At 37.7% G+C, this 16,074-nt stretch overlaps 1 protein-coding gene across 6 annotated transcripts; it reads left to right on the top strand.

Annotated features, from left to right (window-relative positions):
* Window positions 1-265: 265 nt before the first annotated feature.
* Window positions 266-15,977, top strand: UBA3 (ubiquitin like modifier activating enzyme 3). Of its 6 annotated transcripts, none has more exons than XM_054216630.1 (18): window positions 295-359; window positions 498-539; window positions 3,467-3,587; window positions 4,547-4,627; window positions 7,647-7,729; window positions 8,296-8,376; window positions 9,006-9,049; window positions 9,346-9,410; window positions 10,261-10,416; window positions 10,543-10,645; window positions 11,151-11,264; window positions 12,702-12,755; window positions 13,216-13,252; window positions 13,332-13,413; window positions 14,283-14,383; window positions 14,518-14,581; window positions 14,676-14,730; window positions 15,204-15,977. In XM_054216630.1, exons 1-18 carry the CDS (start codon window positions 340-342, stop codon window positions 15,290-15,292), a joined length of 1,392 nt encoding a protein of 463 aa, XP_054072605.1. In that variant the 5' UTR covers window positions 295-339; the 3' UTR covers window positions 15,293-15,977. The 6 variants fall into 6 exon arrangements, with proteins under 6 accessions (XP_054072606.1, XP_054072611.1, XP_054072605.1 ...); XM_054216632.1 differs by having other exon boundaries at window positions 338-370; XM_054216631.1 differs by lacking the exon at window positions 498-539 and having other exon boundaries at window positions 266-359.
* Window positions 15,978-16,074: the final 97 nt, after the last annotated feature.

Here is a 16,074-nt window from a genome sequence, read left to right as displayed (position 1 = left end):
AGGCTGAGCCCTGAAGCACAACCCTGGTAATCCTTGCTGGTGTGCGTCCCGCCATGCCTGAGGCGAGGCCCTTGTGGGCTGTGGAGGGTGAAGCCTACTGCCCGTGGAAGCTGCTGTACATACGCTCCCGAGGGCAGGGGGAGGCCGGCCTCAGCCCGGGGAGCGCTGGAGACACAAAACACCTGAAAACAGAAGCGGGGGTTGGAGGAGGAGGGGGATGTCCGCCATGTTGCCGTGGTGATCAGCGCCCCATGCCCACAGGCCCCCCGGCGCGGCGGCGCCTGGGCAAAGCACCGCCCATCCCGGCGCCGCGGGGCGTTGTGGGAAGCAGAGGGAAATATGGCGGATGGTGAAGAACCGTAAGTAGCCTGTATGTGTGTGCTCGGCCGCCCCTTTCCTCCGCTTTCCCGGGGACGGGTGGGCTCCGGGGTCCCCTCTCCCTCCTCCCCGGTCTCTGTAGCGCGATACTGACCCTTCTTTTATTCTCTCTCTTTTAGGGAGAAGAAAAGAAGGAGGCTAGAGGAGCTGCTGGCGGATGGGTTAGTGCGGGGCTGCGGGCCAGCGGGCTCCCGGCCCGGGGCAGGGGCAGGCAGCGCTTGCTGAGGGCCGGCTGGTAGGTCAGGGCGAGCCGCAGCCCCGCAGGAGAGGTGTGGGCTGGGAGGAGGCTGGGGGCTAGCTCAGGGCTGCGGGGCCCGCTGCTGGGGCCACCGTGGCTGAGCGGCCCGGGGCCCGGCAGGCCGGAGGGGAGGCGGTGGCACAGCCCAGGACCGGGAGGAGGGAGCCGGAGGAGAGGTGTGAGGTGAGAGGTCAGCGTGAGGAGGGGGAAGGCGAAAGGGGCGCTTGAACAGCAAGGACTGGGGAAGAGAAACCTCCTGGGGAGAGGACCCAGGGGCTCACCCGCAGTGGGGATGGGAGTCGCGGGCTTGGAGCTTGGCATGAGTAAAGGCTGGTGTGCTGGAGGGCTTTGTGACAGGAGCGGAAAAAGCTGCATTGCCAGTCAGGGACCTGGGGAGGGCCTCTAGGCTAGAAGCAGGTGACTAAATTTTGGCTGAAAATTAATAATTCAGGCTACAGAGCAGTTGCCTGTGCTTATTAAAACCCTAAATTCTACGCATCTGTCTTAACGGCCTTGAAAAACTAATGCTCAGAAATCTTCAACCTCATCTGCTTCCATCCCCTAACCATTCCCTTCCATCTGCTTGTGGCCCTCTTCCCAAATATCATCCAGCAGACCTGCCTGCCCAAGCAGTGGGCTCGCAGGCAGTGCGTGTGTGTCTTGGGCTGAGGGTCACAAAAATCCTTGGGCATGTTGGATTGGGGGGGTGCATGCCAAGTCCCTCAGAAGCATGGAGCTCCAGAGATGTAAAGGTGGTAGGGAAGAGTCTGGGCCTAAAGCGACATAACGACTGTGGTGCTCTGATATTTTAAACAAAATTTAAAATGAAAGTAATTTGATGAAATAAATAAGAATTTTGTTAGACTCTAATAATACAGATAGCTGGTGATGCTGTAACAACACATAAATAAACACTTGAAAAAAAAGCCTCTGAAATTAAACATAAAATCTCAGGTTGTGTTATTGATGTTTTTCAGATCTCCACAACGTCCAACCCCATAAAAACCAAACTGTAGTATAATCGCAAAAGTGAAACTACAACTTACCATTGTATCACTTATAAAGGAAAATACACATTTAAATAGGAGTACTGCTGCTTAATGACTGTTTATATGGACTGTGTAAAAGGATAACAAAAATTATTCCTAATGTCACCAAGTGTAGCTTCTGCCCTTGTTTCCAGAAAAATTAAAAATTATAATATAACCCATAGAAGCAGTTATTGTGATGTATATTGACCCATTTTATTTGCTTAAGTCAGTGCTTAATGCACATCCTGAACAGTGGTATGCAACAGATGAGTCCAGGATTCAGCGGTGGGAGCATTGTATTTATTCACGCTATTTCACGTTATGTGAAATATGTGTGTTTTCACATTATTGTGAAAACTGGGGGAGGTACAAAAGTGCAAGTCAGAGATCAGAAGACGTTTGTGAATTCAAGTAATTTTTTTAGATCTTATTTAACTGCTAATGCAGTAAGTTAACTTACCTAAAGTCAACAGTTAACCAGGAATGAGTTCAGTCTGCAATCAAAACATAGGCAAATTTTGATGTATTTATTCTTGCGCTTTAGTGAAGTTTTTCCCTGTTATTGAAGATCTTTTGCAGAATTACTGCCTATAAACTAAAATTACTATGGACATACTGTGTTGTCCGTCTTCGGAATTCTGTGAGGATTAAGGCATTTGCTGTCCAGATGTTTTTACTACATTTTCCTTTTATTTCGAGATTGGTCACCAGAAAGTAATAATATATTCTAAATATTACCCAACAGTCATTGATACAAGCGTTCTTCATATTACTTTATAGGAGGAAGCAAATAACCCTCCTTATCAATGATGACACAACCTTTCATACTCAGGATTGGCAAAGTTCTTTTATTAGAGCTTAGTTTTGTATTAATGTAGAACATAATTGTTCTTATATATTGAGTGGAGCCCCTGTTTAAAAAGGGAATTGCGCTCTGTTAAGGAAGGGCTTGTTCTTTGTAGGCAGCGATCTTACGTTAGAAAATTACTTCGGTGAGCTGATTTTGAACCATTCCAGTAAGTCTCTTAAGAGTTTAGATTTAAAATTATCGACTACTAAAAGTGACCTGCAGAAGGGGAAGAAGGGGTACTGGAGCATTTGATGTAAAATTCTGTCTCAGAAATTTAAAAGAAGGTAGCTGCAGCATTCATTTTTTTCAAGTCAGATTGCTACCGCTGACAGGCTCAGGACACGACTGAAAAATGGGGGTGTTCTAAATTACATAGTATTAATTGAGGGTGAAGAGCATTCAAGATTTGTATTTTTTTAACACTTGTTTAAATAAACTCCTATGAAGACTCAGAGGAGACTGTTCGTGCATGATACTGTTATTTGTTCAGTGCCTCACAATTGTAGTTACATATGGATAATTCTAAAATGATTTATGAACTTAAAAAGCCTGTCAAGAAAGGATACAAGGCTTGACTCTGAAAAAACAATCACCCTCAAAATCTAAAGGGACAGCCTCTTTTTCTGTGTCCTATTTAAATATAAGGAAAATAAAAGCAAAAAGACTAGACCCTTTTTCTCACTTCAGGTCAACTTTTACTAGTAACAGCTACATCAGTGGGATTGATTGAAATGCCTGAGTTTTTTCCCCTCTATGCATATTTGTATTATTGCTTTCTAGTTCCACAAATAAAACTCACTGATGCAAATGTTCATGCACATAATTTACATGCATAAAAAATAGGCAGATGCATTTGTATGAATGGTCAATAATTTAGGTATTTTTAAGATATATAAAGAAAAAAATACATTTTAGAGGTGTGGCTTTTTCTCTATGATTTTGCAGCTGAATTTACTGTGTTCTGTGCAGAATGGCTGTTGATGGTGGGTGTGGGGACACTGGAGACTGGGAAGGTCGCTGGAACCATGTAAAGAAGTTCCTCGAGCGATCTGGACCATTCACACATCCTGATTTCGAGCCAGGCACTCAAGTGAGAAACACTTACTTTAAATAAAAAATCTGTAGCGTGTGTTGCAAACTAATGTAAACAGTTTCATTAATTGACCACCAGCAGTGTACAAATGATAGAACTGCATGAAAAGCTTCTATTTTAATCAATTGAACATTATGTCGCTAGAAGAACATGTATTCCTTGTTATAAGCTTGTATTTCTAAATTGTACACTGTCAACTACAAGCTTGCTGTCATCATATATATAAATGTATAACAACATATGAATTATACTCTGCTTTTGAGTTCCGCGTGAAACACAGCAGCATTTGTCTCTCCATTTTTAAGTAATTAGATGCAGTAAGGAATCCCTTGTACTTGAAGGAATTAAGGTTAATGTGAGTACTTAGAGAATTGGGAAAGATTTTTAGTAGGGAAAAGCAAAATTTAGACTTTTAATTATTTCTTCTGTTTTCCTTTTTTGGTACATTTTGTTTCACAGCTTACCATTGAATTACTGTTACCATTATTTACTAGTTTGAGGCAGGAGTCTAATAGAACAGTTCACAGAAAGCATTTATATAGTTAAAAATGTCAATTCTTTTTGGCCAGCAATGTTTTCTGTCTGTTTAGATTTATTTTGTATTATGCATCAGTACAATTTTTGGAGGAAGAAAACACCTCCTTAAACCAAATAATAATAAAGATAGAACTTGCTTTTTTCATGGTCAAAATGAATATAAAGAGAATACTGATACTGACAAAGGTCTTGCTTTTCTGTAAGCTGGGATATAGGAACTGCATGAACTCAACAACCGATTAAAGTCCAGTATGTAGTTACCTCTGTAAACACAAGCTGTTTTATTGATCTGAATTGTTTTATGTGAAACTTACTAGATACTGAAAATTTATAACGCATTTTTAAGGATTGTGAAGCAAAGGACAAATTATATTTTTTCCTATTTAGTGTATTAATTTTTTGTTTTATATTTTCTGCAGGCTCTTGAGTTTTTGTTAAGCACATGTAAAGTACTAGTTATTGGAGCAGGAGGATTAGGATGCGAACTCCTGAAAAACCTGGTAATTACCCAGTTTTCACCCTTTGCTTCTTAGAATCGTCTTTTTTTTCCCTTGAGGAAATTATCTTTTGTGCTTTGTTAACTTGACATTTTTGATTGTATATAGCTAATGCATTTTTAAGTTCTAATCAAAATGTATAAAATACATGACAATACAGACAATAAATTTGAAGAACGCACTTTGTTAATAAGCTTGAAATGTGGTAGTCTGATGTGTTGCATGGTATTTATTTAGCTATCTCAGAGCTTTTCATGAGGGACAACATGGTACTGTTCATGAAGTGTAGACGAAAGTTCACCTGCAGCCCTAGATATGATGTAATTTTTCCTAATTACCAGATGTAGAAAAATGAAGTAAACTAAGAACAAATCATGCTCATAATGATACAAATAAGCCTTGTTTGGAATACAATGGCTAAAATGTATCTTTTCAGATGAAAAGCCATACTCTAAACTGCTAGAAGTAGCTAGTACAAAGTTTAGTATTAACAGTCAAAGTTGAATTTAATTTCAGTTTACTTTACATCTTTGGATTAATTCAAAGTGAGCTCAGAATTGCTGGAATTATTTATGTTCTTTCATAGTGAAATTAGTAGAGCCAGGCTTTCTGTGTCCGTGGTGACCTTCCCATCCGTGGAGTCTGTCTGGCCTTCCCAAGTAGCAGCTTTCAGTTTTTCCAGTTCCTCGAGATCAGTAAATGGGAGGTTGTCTGCGGAGCCTGAACACTCCCTGAGAGTTGCATCTGTATTGCTGAATTCAGCCTATGTATCGGCAGCTTTATTGAGTCAGACCAACACGCACCATCCTGTATAGAAATGGCTAAGGAGGAATAGGTAATAGTGTGAGAACAGGGAAGGAATATTACAGTACTTCCCTGGTGCACAGATAACCACAAGGTATTCTGTAGTTTTCATGGTAGGGTGTTAGTTTATAATGTATTTGCTCACTACGTGTTCTGAAAAGGATTTTTTTAAATGTTTAAGATGCAGTCATGGGATCATGTGCTGTCAGACACAAAAAATGTGTATAAGTTTAATTATCCTATTAATGTGGTTTTTATCCTCACAGACGCTCATATTTATCATAGTGTATCACTTACCATCACATCATAGTGTATCACTACCACCACAACTTGGTAGTTTAGACTAATACTGTACTTTTCCATGCTTTTATTTAATAAGAAGAATTTCTGTCTTTGCGGATTCCATAGAAAATGTGTGGATTGATATAATAAGTTATGAAATAATTTATTTCCTTAATTTATACTAGCACTTACGCATTAGTGTATTTTACTATGATATTTATGTACTGCTTTTTCAGTATTTCCAGATTACCTCCAAGCTGGAGGTGATTGATAAATCAATAGCCTCATTTAAAGCCAGGCATTCCAGATCCATTAACTTAGTGGTTTTACAGTTCCAGCACTCACGTATACTCTTGTTCTGGTTGCTGATTTGTTACTGCAATGCTTAAGCAGGATTTTACTTAAAGAAACTATGACAGCTCCAAGGCAGTTTTCTTTCTTTGGGAATTTATTGCTAGTGGATTTAACCTTTGCCCAGAGCTACTGTTTTATGGATTTATTGGGACATAACAGATTCAATTTGTTGATGGCTCCTTGGGAGGGAGGATTTGTATGTGTTAAGGGACTTTGTAAGTCTGCTGTGTGCGCTTAGTTCCCATCTCTTCAAAAAGGTTTTAAGTTATCATGATTTATAATTTTCAGAAAGATAAGCACATAAGTAAATCTAGATTCTGTTCATATGTATTCATGTCTTTGGGTCAATGAATATAAATTCGATAAAGGCTCCAGTCTGTATGTTCATGATGTCCCAGGCTTGCTCTTCTCTTTAGCATGCTCTTCTGGCCTGCTTTGATAATATTGAGCAAAAGCTGAACATTTATCAATGGAAGAAAATGATTGTTCAGCACCAGGGATATCCAATATGACATACAGAAATTCTTGCTGCTTTTATTACAGAAGTTAGTTTCTATTCTGAAAAAATTTAGTCCTGCTTTTAATTTAAGTGGTTTCCCGATACAGCATTTTAAATTCTTATTACACATGGGATGATGGCTCTGTTTATTGAGAAAATGTAAAATGCAAAGTTTGTAAGTCTTTATTTCTAACAAGATTGAGTCTAAAAGGAAAAAAGTTAGGGGACAGGACTGACATTTTTTGAGGTCGCTTCAGAATATCACAACACATTTCCTTTCTCTAAAGCCAGCGTTTTACAGCATATATTTCCCTTTAACCACAATTCACATTCGTTTTTTGTGCGACAGATGTTATTACTTTATCACATCAGACCTACAATACAGTTTTAAGTCAGTTTTACTTTAAAGTTATTATTTGCCAAATCTAGTGATGGGCTGCATGCAAACAGATCAGGCAGAACTTCTGTCAGAAGTTTGGCATGTTCTTAGATTGTGAGGTGACTTTTTGTGTTTTCATTCTGTTCTAGCATGGAATGCAGTGGGGAATGCTGGTTTATTTTGAACTGTGAGTTACGGGTGGACGTACCAGACTCATTTATGCCAATTGTGAAAATGGTGAATGTTCAAAAACTTAAAATGTTAGAGGAATTAAACTTTCTTTTTCTATTCCTGCTAAGCGAGGCAGAGCTTATGGCATTTCTTCAAATTATGTGTTCTCTCTCCCAATGAATGCTTTTGATTTACTCCAGTTGTGAGGGAATGCTGCAAATTCCCCTTCTAGATCAGCCTACCGTTGACTTCCCTGTGTTATGATTAGGTAGGCTAAAGCAATACTGCGTTCAATAGAACATTTTCTTTGACCATTGAAGTGTTACTAATTCCGTCTGTCTAAATATCAGCATTAGCAACCCAACAAAGAACGTTATTTTAACAAAGAACAACCATATACCTGTCTGCACAGAGAATGAAGAGCCAATATGTTTGTTCCTCCAAAGGTTGCTTTTTTGACAGCTGGAATGAATTCTGGAGCACTGTAAGCATTTCGTTTCCTATTAAATGAAGTTGACTACCTCTTTTCACAGGCACTGTCTGGCTTCAGACAGATCCATGTTATTGACATGGATACTATAGATGTTTCTAATCTTAACCGACAGTTTCTCTTTCGGTAAGTGATATTTTCATGATTTGACTTTTTTTTTTTTTTTTGAAAAATGTATCTAAACAAAATATGTGAATATGATCATTATTTTGGTTGAACAAGATGTCACTAAAGATTATTGAACTTCCGTATCATAATAGTACTCATAATTAACTAAATGCTGTGTGCGATTCCTTCTTGTTTTGAGATCTGTGGTGTCATAGTTTGAGTGTGAAGAAAATTAACATACATTACTTACCATTCAAATACAGCTAATGAGTGTTGGAAAAGGCGACACTGAAGAATAATGAACACAGACTGAAATATTGATTTTTCTGGTACCCTTTTCTTGCAAGCAAAATGAAAAATTGTTGGCTTTTTTGGTGCTGATAACTGTAGTTGCATGGACATATCTAGATAACTCTGGGGCTCTGGTATGTGATGCTTTACAGGGATGTCTTAATATTATCTATATCAATAAATTGTCCTAAAGTAACAATTAGTCACTTAATTCAGTGTTGCAATGTGTAGAGTCTGGAAAGGTTGAATCTACCAAAATAATGCATTTGAAATTGCTTGGGTTTTTTCCGCAGACCGAAGGATGTTGGGCGGCCAAAAGCAGAAGTTGCAGCGGAATTTCTAAACAGCCGCATTCCCAACTGTGCTGTTGTAGCGTATCCTTTTATAGAGAAGTAGTGGCCCTGAAAGCTTCAAAAAGCCTTGCAAACTCTGTAGGTGGTAAGACTATCTAAAGTATTTTGCTGCCATCCTCTCTTTTTCATACAATAAAGAACAGATTCATTCAGCTGGTGATTGAGAATTCTTTCTCAGTGGCATTAGCATACAGGAAATACGCATGGGGAAAGAAGGCTAAGCTTTAAGGAACTATTTTGTATGTTTCCACTGAGTCTTTTTATTCCAATGCAATATTTTAATTTTTACTGAGACAGTAGAATTACAAGTCTGTTCACCAGAGTGTTTTGAGTATGTACTGGTAGGAGATGTCAGCTTAGAAGAGGAGCACTTACTGATACAGGGCTTTGTGAGAGCACATGTTTTGAGCTTCCTAAATAGTTTGCCTGCTGAGCTTTCTCCTGTGTGTGACTATTACATTATGTCCTTTGTCAGATGCTACAGCTTCAACTGTGGGAATTTCAAATCTTTCAATTACTTAGTTTTTTTAAAAAGTGTCATATAAAATTATAGTAATAAGTTAGATAATGTTCTGGCTTTAGGATAGCAAATAGAAAACAGTAAACTTAACTACTTTATAAATATATTCCTTTACTGGGCTTATATTCAGGTATTTTAAAAAGATTCAAGACATGGATGAAAGCTTCTATCGACGTAAGTAGTATTTGTTTGCCTGCCAAACACCCACTGCTGCTTTAGGGGAACATTGCAGTTGTTGCTGCTCGCTGCTTTTCCTGGTAGTTAGATTGCTAATTATTTCAGTCTTCTACAATGTACTGGAAGTAGAAATAAAAAATAGACAAAACTTAAAAGCATCTGTCATGTAGGTAATCTAAGCAACATAGTTAAACTGCCGTCAGTTCCTCTGGACTGTTATGGACAGAATACTTTGCTTGTTTTAAGAAGTATGCATTAATATAGAGTTTAGATAATGTTTTTTTCTCCCCTAGAGTTTCATATTATTGTTTGTGGGCTGGACTCTATAATTGCAAGAAGATGGATAAATGGAATGCTGGTAAAATCTTCAATCTTTTTAAAGCCTGGTTATTGCTTGGGTGTAGATAACTAAAATTGAACAGATTTGTCTAGAATGTGTCATTAAAATGAAATGAGGACTGTTGGAAACTCACAGCTTTCTGTATCTATTTCTGTTTTCTTTTCTTTTTTCTTTTTGTGAACAGGATAAAATGCATGCTCTCTTTCCTGCCTTTTTCTTCAGGAGTGTTAGCCAACATTTGTGCAGTGCCCTGCAGGGGTAATTTCAAAGTTAGATTACATTGTTTGTGGCCTTGTGCAGTCAGCTTTTGAAAATCGTAAGCAGGGAAGTTCTGCAGCCTCCCTGGATGCTTCCATTGTGAACATTCTTTTTCATTAGCCAGACAGTATTTATCGTGCCGCAACTTGTAAATGTCATCTTTTGGAGCCCCACTGCCTCAGAGTAGTAGAAAGCTGGTCATTGAACTAGGTAGTTGTATCATTGTGAATTTGTTTATAAAATAATGATCTTGATTATTTACCAGTATTAAAAAAAAAAACCACACCAAAACAACAAACCAAGAATAATCCTTCAAACTAACCAACCATTTGTTCTGCTATACTATAAGGAAATAATAGCATTTATCAGGCGGATAAGGGGAGGGGGAGGTGGAGGGTGAAGGTGGTAGATGAAGTCCTGTACGCTGACAAATAAGCAGTGTTTTATACACTACGTACCCTTAAAATAAACTGTATATTAAGCATTCAGTCTTGTGGTGTACCATTAAGAATAACATTTTTAGGTTTTTTTTCCTCCTGCAACTTGTTTAAAAAAAAAAACAAACAACAAGCCAAACAAAAAACAACAACTCCCCCCCTTTATTCATTAGATGTCATTTTTACATTATGAAGATGGTGTACTGGATCCAAGTTCCATCATACCATTAATAGATGGAGGGACAGAAGGTTTTAAAGGAAATGTTCGTGTGATTATTCCTGGTATGACAGCATGTGTTGAATGCACACTTGAGCTTTATCCGCCCCAGGTAAGTGCAACCAGTGATATTTCCTTTATTTGTATTCCTCTGATTTGCTTGTTTCTTTTCCTGGTACTATAGATAATGTGTTACATGCTTTCGTCTGGTTTTCTTTCCCTGCCCACACCACACCAGGTGAATTTTCCCATGTGTACTATTGCGTCGATGCCCAGACTACCGGAGCATTGCATTGAGTATGTCAGGATATTGCAGTGGCCAAAGGAGCAACCTTTTGGAGGTAATTGTTATTGCACTGGTGTTAAACTTGACATTTCTCATTTTAATGAATTTGTTTTGAATTAAGTGTCCACAATTTTTAATAATATTACTTTTAATAAACCACTCCTACCTTTTAACCTTACATGACTCATTGTCGTATTGAATATTAGGCCTCCTCTGAGCTGGTGATGGATTTTCTCTTCTCAGGCTTGCTCTCCAGTTCCATATTTGTTCATGTGTTTCTCTCTCTAATACTGCACAGTGTCTTTCCTGACTCAAAACGTAACCTGTAACAGCTCTATAAATCTGCGAAGATAGTTTGTATATAGAATGTGTTAGAACTTAAAATGTTTGTAGAAATTATATTTTGATTATTTAAAGTGTCGAGTTTTAGTAGTTTAGTGGGGTATTTGTTTTAACCCAAATTAAAACGAAGGGATTATTTTTTTAGACAAAAAGAACACTGTGTTTTTGAAGAACTCTTATAACTGTAATTTATCTATACATTCTTAAATTTGCTGTAGAGGGTGTTACATTGGATGGAGATGACCCTGAACATATACAGTGGATTTACCAGAAGTCTTTAGAAAGAGCATCACAATTTAATATTAAAGGTGTTACCTACAGACTCACCCAAGGTAAGGGTATGGCATTTCACTAACTTTGTGGCGTTTGCAGTTAGGCTGGATTGTCATTCTTTGTATTTGTTATGAATAAGCTGGCAGCTCTGCTGAGAAAGAAATAGTTATTTTCACCCTTAACATCTTAAAACAGAAACAAGCAGCTTGTTTCCTGTGCCAGCATAAATATTTTATGATGAATCAGATGTTTAGGCATTCATGATGAATCAGAGGAACTTATCTGGGACAAAACTGAACATTCTTTTTGCCGTTTTATTTTTAACCTGGAGCAGCTCCACAGTTCGCATTACACTGTGACCACTTTTGCTGGGTCAAAGAGTAGGAACAAAAGACGGTGATTGCCTCTTAGCAACAGCAACACTTTATGCCAGTTTAGTCTGGTTAAGACTATAGCATCTGTTCTTTACTGCTGTGTGTGCCTCTGTTCACAAGAGGCAAGTGCAGAATGCTGCCACGCATTTAATCAGCATTTTAAACGCTAACCAAACAGAAAAGAAGTGGAGAATCTGATACACAATCTCCAGAATTTGTGGTAACTTCTGTTTATTTGTTGATTTGTAGTACTGAGAATGCATTTGAAATGCTGGGCCTGAAATACCACACTTGAACCTCAATATGTGCCTTTCTGTCAAAAGAGGGGGAACTGATTCCTTGTGTATCTTCCTCAGATTCCACCTAGTATATTGCAGATGGTATTTTTCTTTGGAGCAGTTTAGACTGGTTTCTGTAGTAGTATTTTTTTTGTACAGATAAATGTGAACTCCAGTTATGAAATATAATTATGTACTTGCAAATGGCTGCACAGTTTTCAGCATTTGAAGGTGGCTTCATTATGAAGTACATAGCAGAAAGAAGGCAAAGGTAAAAGTTTTATGCAGGTTTTCTTGGGTATGAAGAGATACAAGTCAATAATGAGAAGGCAGAGGAACTTCAGACTACTTAGGAATTCGCCCCCATGTACAAACTTGCCCGCCTAGGAAATTTTATTTTATATCGGTGTGTATAGTGTGCTGTTTGACTAGATGGGCTCAGGAATAAGAGTTGGACAAAGATGCCAATACAGTTTGGCAAGCCTGTTCTTGCAGAAGGAATACCAAAACCAAGTATTTTTCCTTTATGCATTTATCCAGTTAAACAGGAATAGAACTGAGTTTTAAATTAATTTTCAGTGCTAAATGCAAAATACTTGTTTGTAGAATTTGTTCACTAGTTCTCTTTTTGTGATGCTTTCTTTTTCTCAACATACTTGATTCATTCCTAAAATAAAACAATGCCAAAGTACTCTATCAACGTGCCGTTACACTTTATTGTTACAGAAATTCCTGGAGAGTTTAAAGTACCTTTGGGCACACGCTTCTGTAATTAATCTGGCTACAAGTTGTCTCTCAGTGTAGTTTCTTGGAAAAGACAAAGTTGTATGGTTTATTTTTACAGGGGTGGTTAAACGAATTATTCCAGCAGTAGCTTCTACAAATGCAGTAATTGCAGGTATGCTAAAAGAACTCATTTCACTTCTGCTTTATAGGCTTTAGAGTTTTGTAAGGCAGCATTTTGTAATAGAGAACTCAGTGAGGATAGTAGTAATTTTTACATGGGTCTGATTTATTCTTACAGTCTTGTTTTTGTTTTCCATAGAGAAGCTGTGTGTGACTGTATAAATGTTAAGCTTATGTATGACTGTGGGAGTGAGCAAAAGCATTTTAGACTGGGAAAAAAAACTAATTGAAAAACAGGGTATATATAAGCTTAATGTAGTCTCAGATTAGTGCCAAATCTCTGGTGTTAATGCATAGAGCTACCAGCTGCCTTCAGATGTTTATTTTTCTCTTTACAAGTTGTTTATACTTGATTTTTTTTTTTGTCACTTCTTTGGTACAACTCTGTGCACTAATATCTACATGTTCTGAGACAGAAAGTGAAGAAATTGGTTTTTTTTTTCTCATTCCAGCTGTTTGCGCCACTGAAGTTTTTAAAATAGCCACAAGGTATTTCATTTCCTATTAATAACATACATGGTTTCTAACATAATGACATGTATTGACACTAACATATTTGTCATTGTAGTGCATACATTCCTCTTAACAACTACTTGGTGTTTAACGATGTGGATGGATTATACACATACACGTTTGAAGCTGAAAGAAAGGTTAGTGCCATTAAAGGCTTGCAGGGTTGTTTCCTTGATTTTTATTGAACTTATGCAGTTTGTTTGTATTTCTGAAACCCAGTATTGAATCTCTTGGTCCCTAGCACTGAATAATAATATTTATGAAGTTTTAAAAGCAGAAACTACAATGTTATTAGTCTGCTGCTTCTCCAGAGTATTGTTTTCAGCATGTAGGATGTTTTTGTTTAAACTTCTGTGCTTTTGGCATCTAATAGTGATGACAGTGGCAGTCCGTCCATGTAGAGTAGCAGGTCTGTTTACCTCCAGATCAACGGATGTTTTATTTGATGACCTGGTAATGAAACCCTGTCTTACACCCATCAGTTTACCAAAAACTGTTGCATAGTATATGTAATGGTGTATCTAATTGTTGCTTCTGGTATGAGTTCTTCAGACAGCTGTTTCTGTGTTGTCTGCTCGTGCAACAGTGTTATCTCAACTGTTTCTGCTGTGCCACCTGCAGAGGAAAACAGTATTTGACTATTTTGAAAGTGAATCCTGAAGTTTTCCCCTGTAATATGAAATAAGATACACAATTTTAAGAAGACTCATGTGCAAATCTTCTCAAAAAGAGGTTATGACAACCATTGTTTGAAAGTTTGTAATATTAAATTTTATGTCAGATGAAATTTGTAGTTCATAAACACTTAGCTACTGTTGGGAGCCAGTCGAACAGTGACAGACTTCACGAGGAATTGGGTTTTGTCATTAATATTTGCAACCGTATTAATATTTCTAGAGTTAAAACTTCTTTTTAAAAAACCACACAAATAGTTTTGAGACCTTATCAGCAGCATTTTAAAAATCATGTTTAACATAACGTGCATTCTTGTGCTGCTTTGTTGTAGGAGAACTGTCCAGCCTGCAGCCAGCTTCCCCAAAACATAGAGATTTCCCCATCAGCTAAATTACAGGAGATCTTGGATTACTTGACAAATAATGCTTCATTGTAAGTGTGCAACTATTCTGACTTGTTTAATATTTTTTGTTAGTTTAGTGTTCCAAAAAGATAATTTCTAAATGTATTTTTCCCTGATTCTCTGTTTTGTTTTGTTTTGTTTTTTTGACATGTTTTATATATAGGCAAATGAAATCTCCTGCAATCACGGCAACTATGTATGGGGGAAATAAAACACTTTATTTACAGGTAATCTCAACATACGTAATTTTCTTTAATGGTTTAAGTTTACTTTCCTGAATTTGAAAGGAAATGTTTTGGCTTTTTTTTCCTTTTTTTTCAGACAGTAGCTTCAATTGAAGAACGAACAAGGCCAAATCTTTCCAAGACACTAAAAGGTATCATGCAGTTGTCCCATGCAGGTTTTCAAGATACTCCTCTAAACAGTCAGTCAGTTTCATCCCTCTATATGGCATGTTTGGTTTAATTCCGCACTATGTGGCAGAATGTACTTCATTATCCTTTTACGTGCAATACACCTTTTGCAGGTTGCTCAAGGGTGAGCTTTGAAGTGTTTAAATGTGAAGGTGTGGGCAAATGCAGAGGAAAGCATTGCGACAAAGCAAGCTGATAACTGATGTGCATTAAACCCACTTCAGTAGTGTTTTACACATTTCTTGACAAGGTCTGTTAGTTTCCTGGTTGAATTAGATGAATATTAGTTTAGCTAGTGAGCTGTTTGCAGCTTTATTTCATCATCTTTATGGTTTGTAGGAATGGCATTCGTAACTTTTTTTTTGTTTTTTTTTTTAATTTAAAAAAAGACAAACCATATGAGTTTGCTGTACTTAAACTTTTCTTTCTATTTCAGAACTGGGGCTTGTGGACGGCCAGGAACTTGCAGTTGCTGATGTTACTACACCACAGACTATGTTGTTCAAGCTTCACTTTACCACTTAATTTATTCATAAGAAAACTGCAAATACAGCAAGAGAAATCTGTACCACCTTGTAAAACAAACATACTCTGTGGGTGTTAAAGCAACCTGAAATGTTCACGTTAGTACTAGCATTGTTCAAGGTTAGGTAATACAAATGAATCACCATATTTCAGAACTGTATGTAGAAGCCAATATTTGGTGGATTATATTTGTATAAATGCTTATTAATGTACAGAACTCTGATGTATAGGAATACACTTTTTTCCAGTTTTTGTTGTCAAAATGTTAATGCTAATATACTTTCAGACACATGGAAATTTTAAGGTGGCCAAAAGTCTTGTTTTCAACATGTGTACAAATGTATATGCAAAGAGAAGACCCTTAAAAAGGAACCACAGTGATATGGCTTTAGATTGTAGCACTCCTCTATGCTTGCTGAGTCACCTTATAACCAAAAGAGGGCGGTAGATTAAAATGAGCATTTTCCTCATATTTGGTATTGATTTTACCAATTTTATGACAGGTGTTCGGTGTGGGAGAGACGATTGTTTACAAGCAAGCAGGGAGGGACAAGGTGATCAGCTGCAGGTGACAGGGACATGTCTGCTCGCAGTCCCCAGGCAGCCACGGTGCACAGGATGCAGGGTCATGTTCAAGTATCATTGGTGCTGTTAAGGTATTTATTAATAAAAAATCATAACGATACCTTAGTTTGTGGCTTATCAGTGGACGTTCCTGAGCATTTATAACTTTGATTAAAAACTCTATGGCATTGTTTGACTGCTTCAGTCAGAGACCTTCC

This window comes from Rissa tridactyla, chromosome 10, assembly GCF_028500815.1.
Source record: "Rissa tridactyla isolate bRisTri1 chromosome 10, bRisTri1.patW.cur.20221130, whole genome shotgun sequence".
Classification (NCBI taxonomy): domain Eukaryota; kingdom Metazoa; phylum Chordata; class Aves; order Charadriiformes; family Laridae; genus Rissa; species Rissa tridactyla.
Note: the sequence above shows the minus strand (reverse complement) of the source record. Positions and strands in the feature narration are given on the sequence as shown.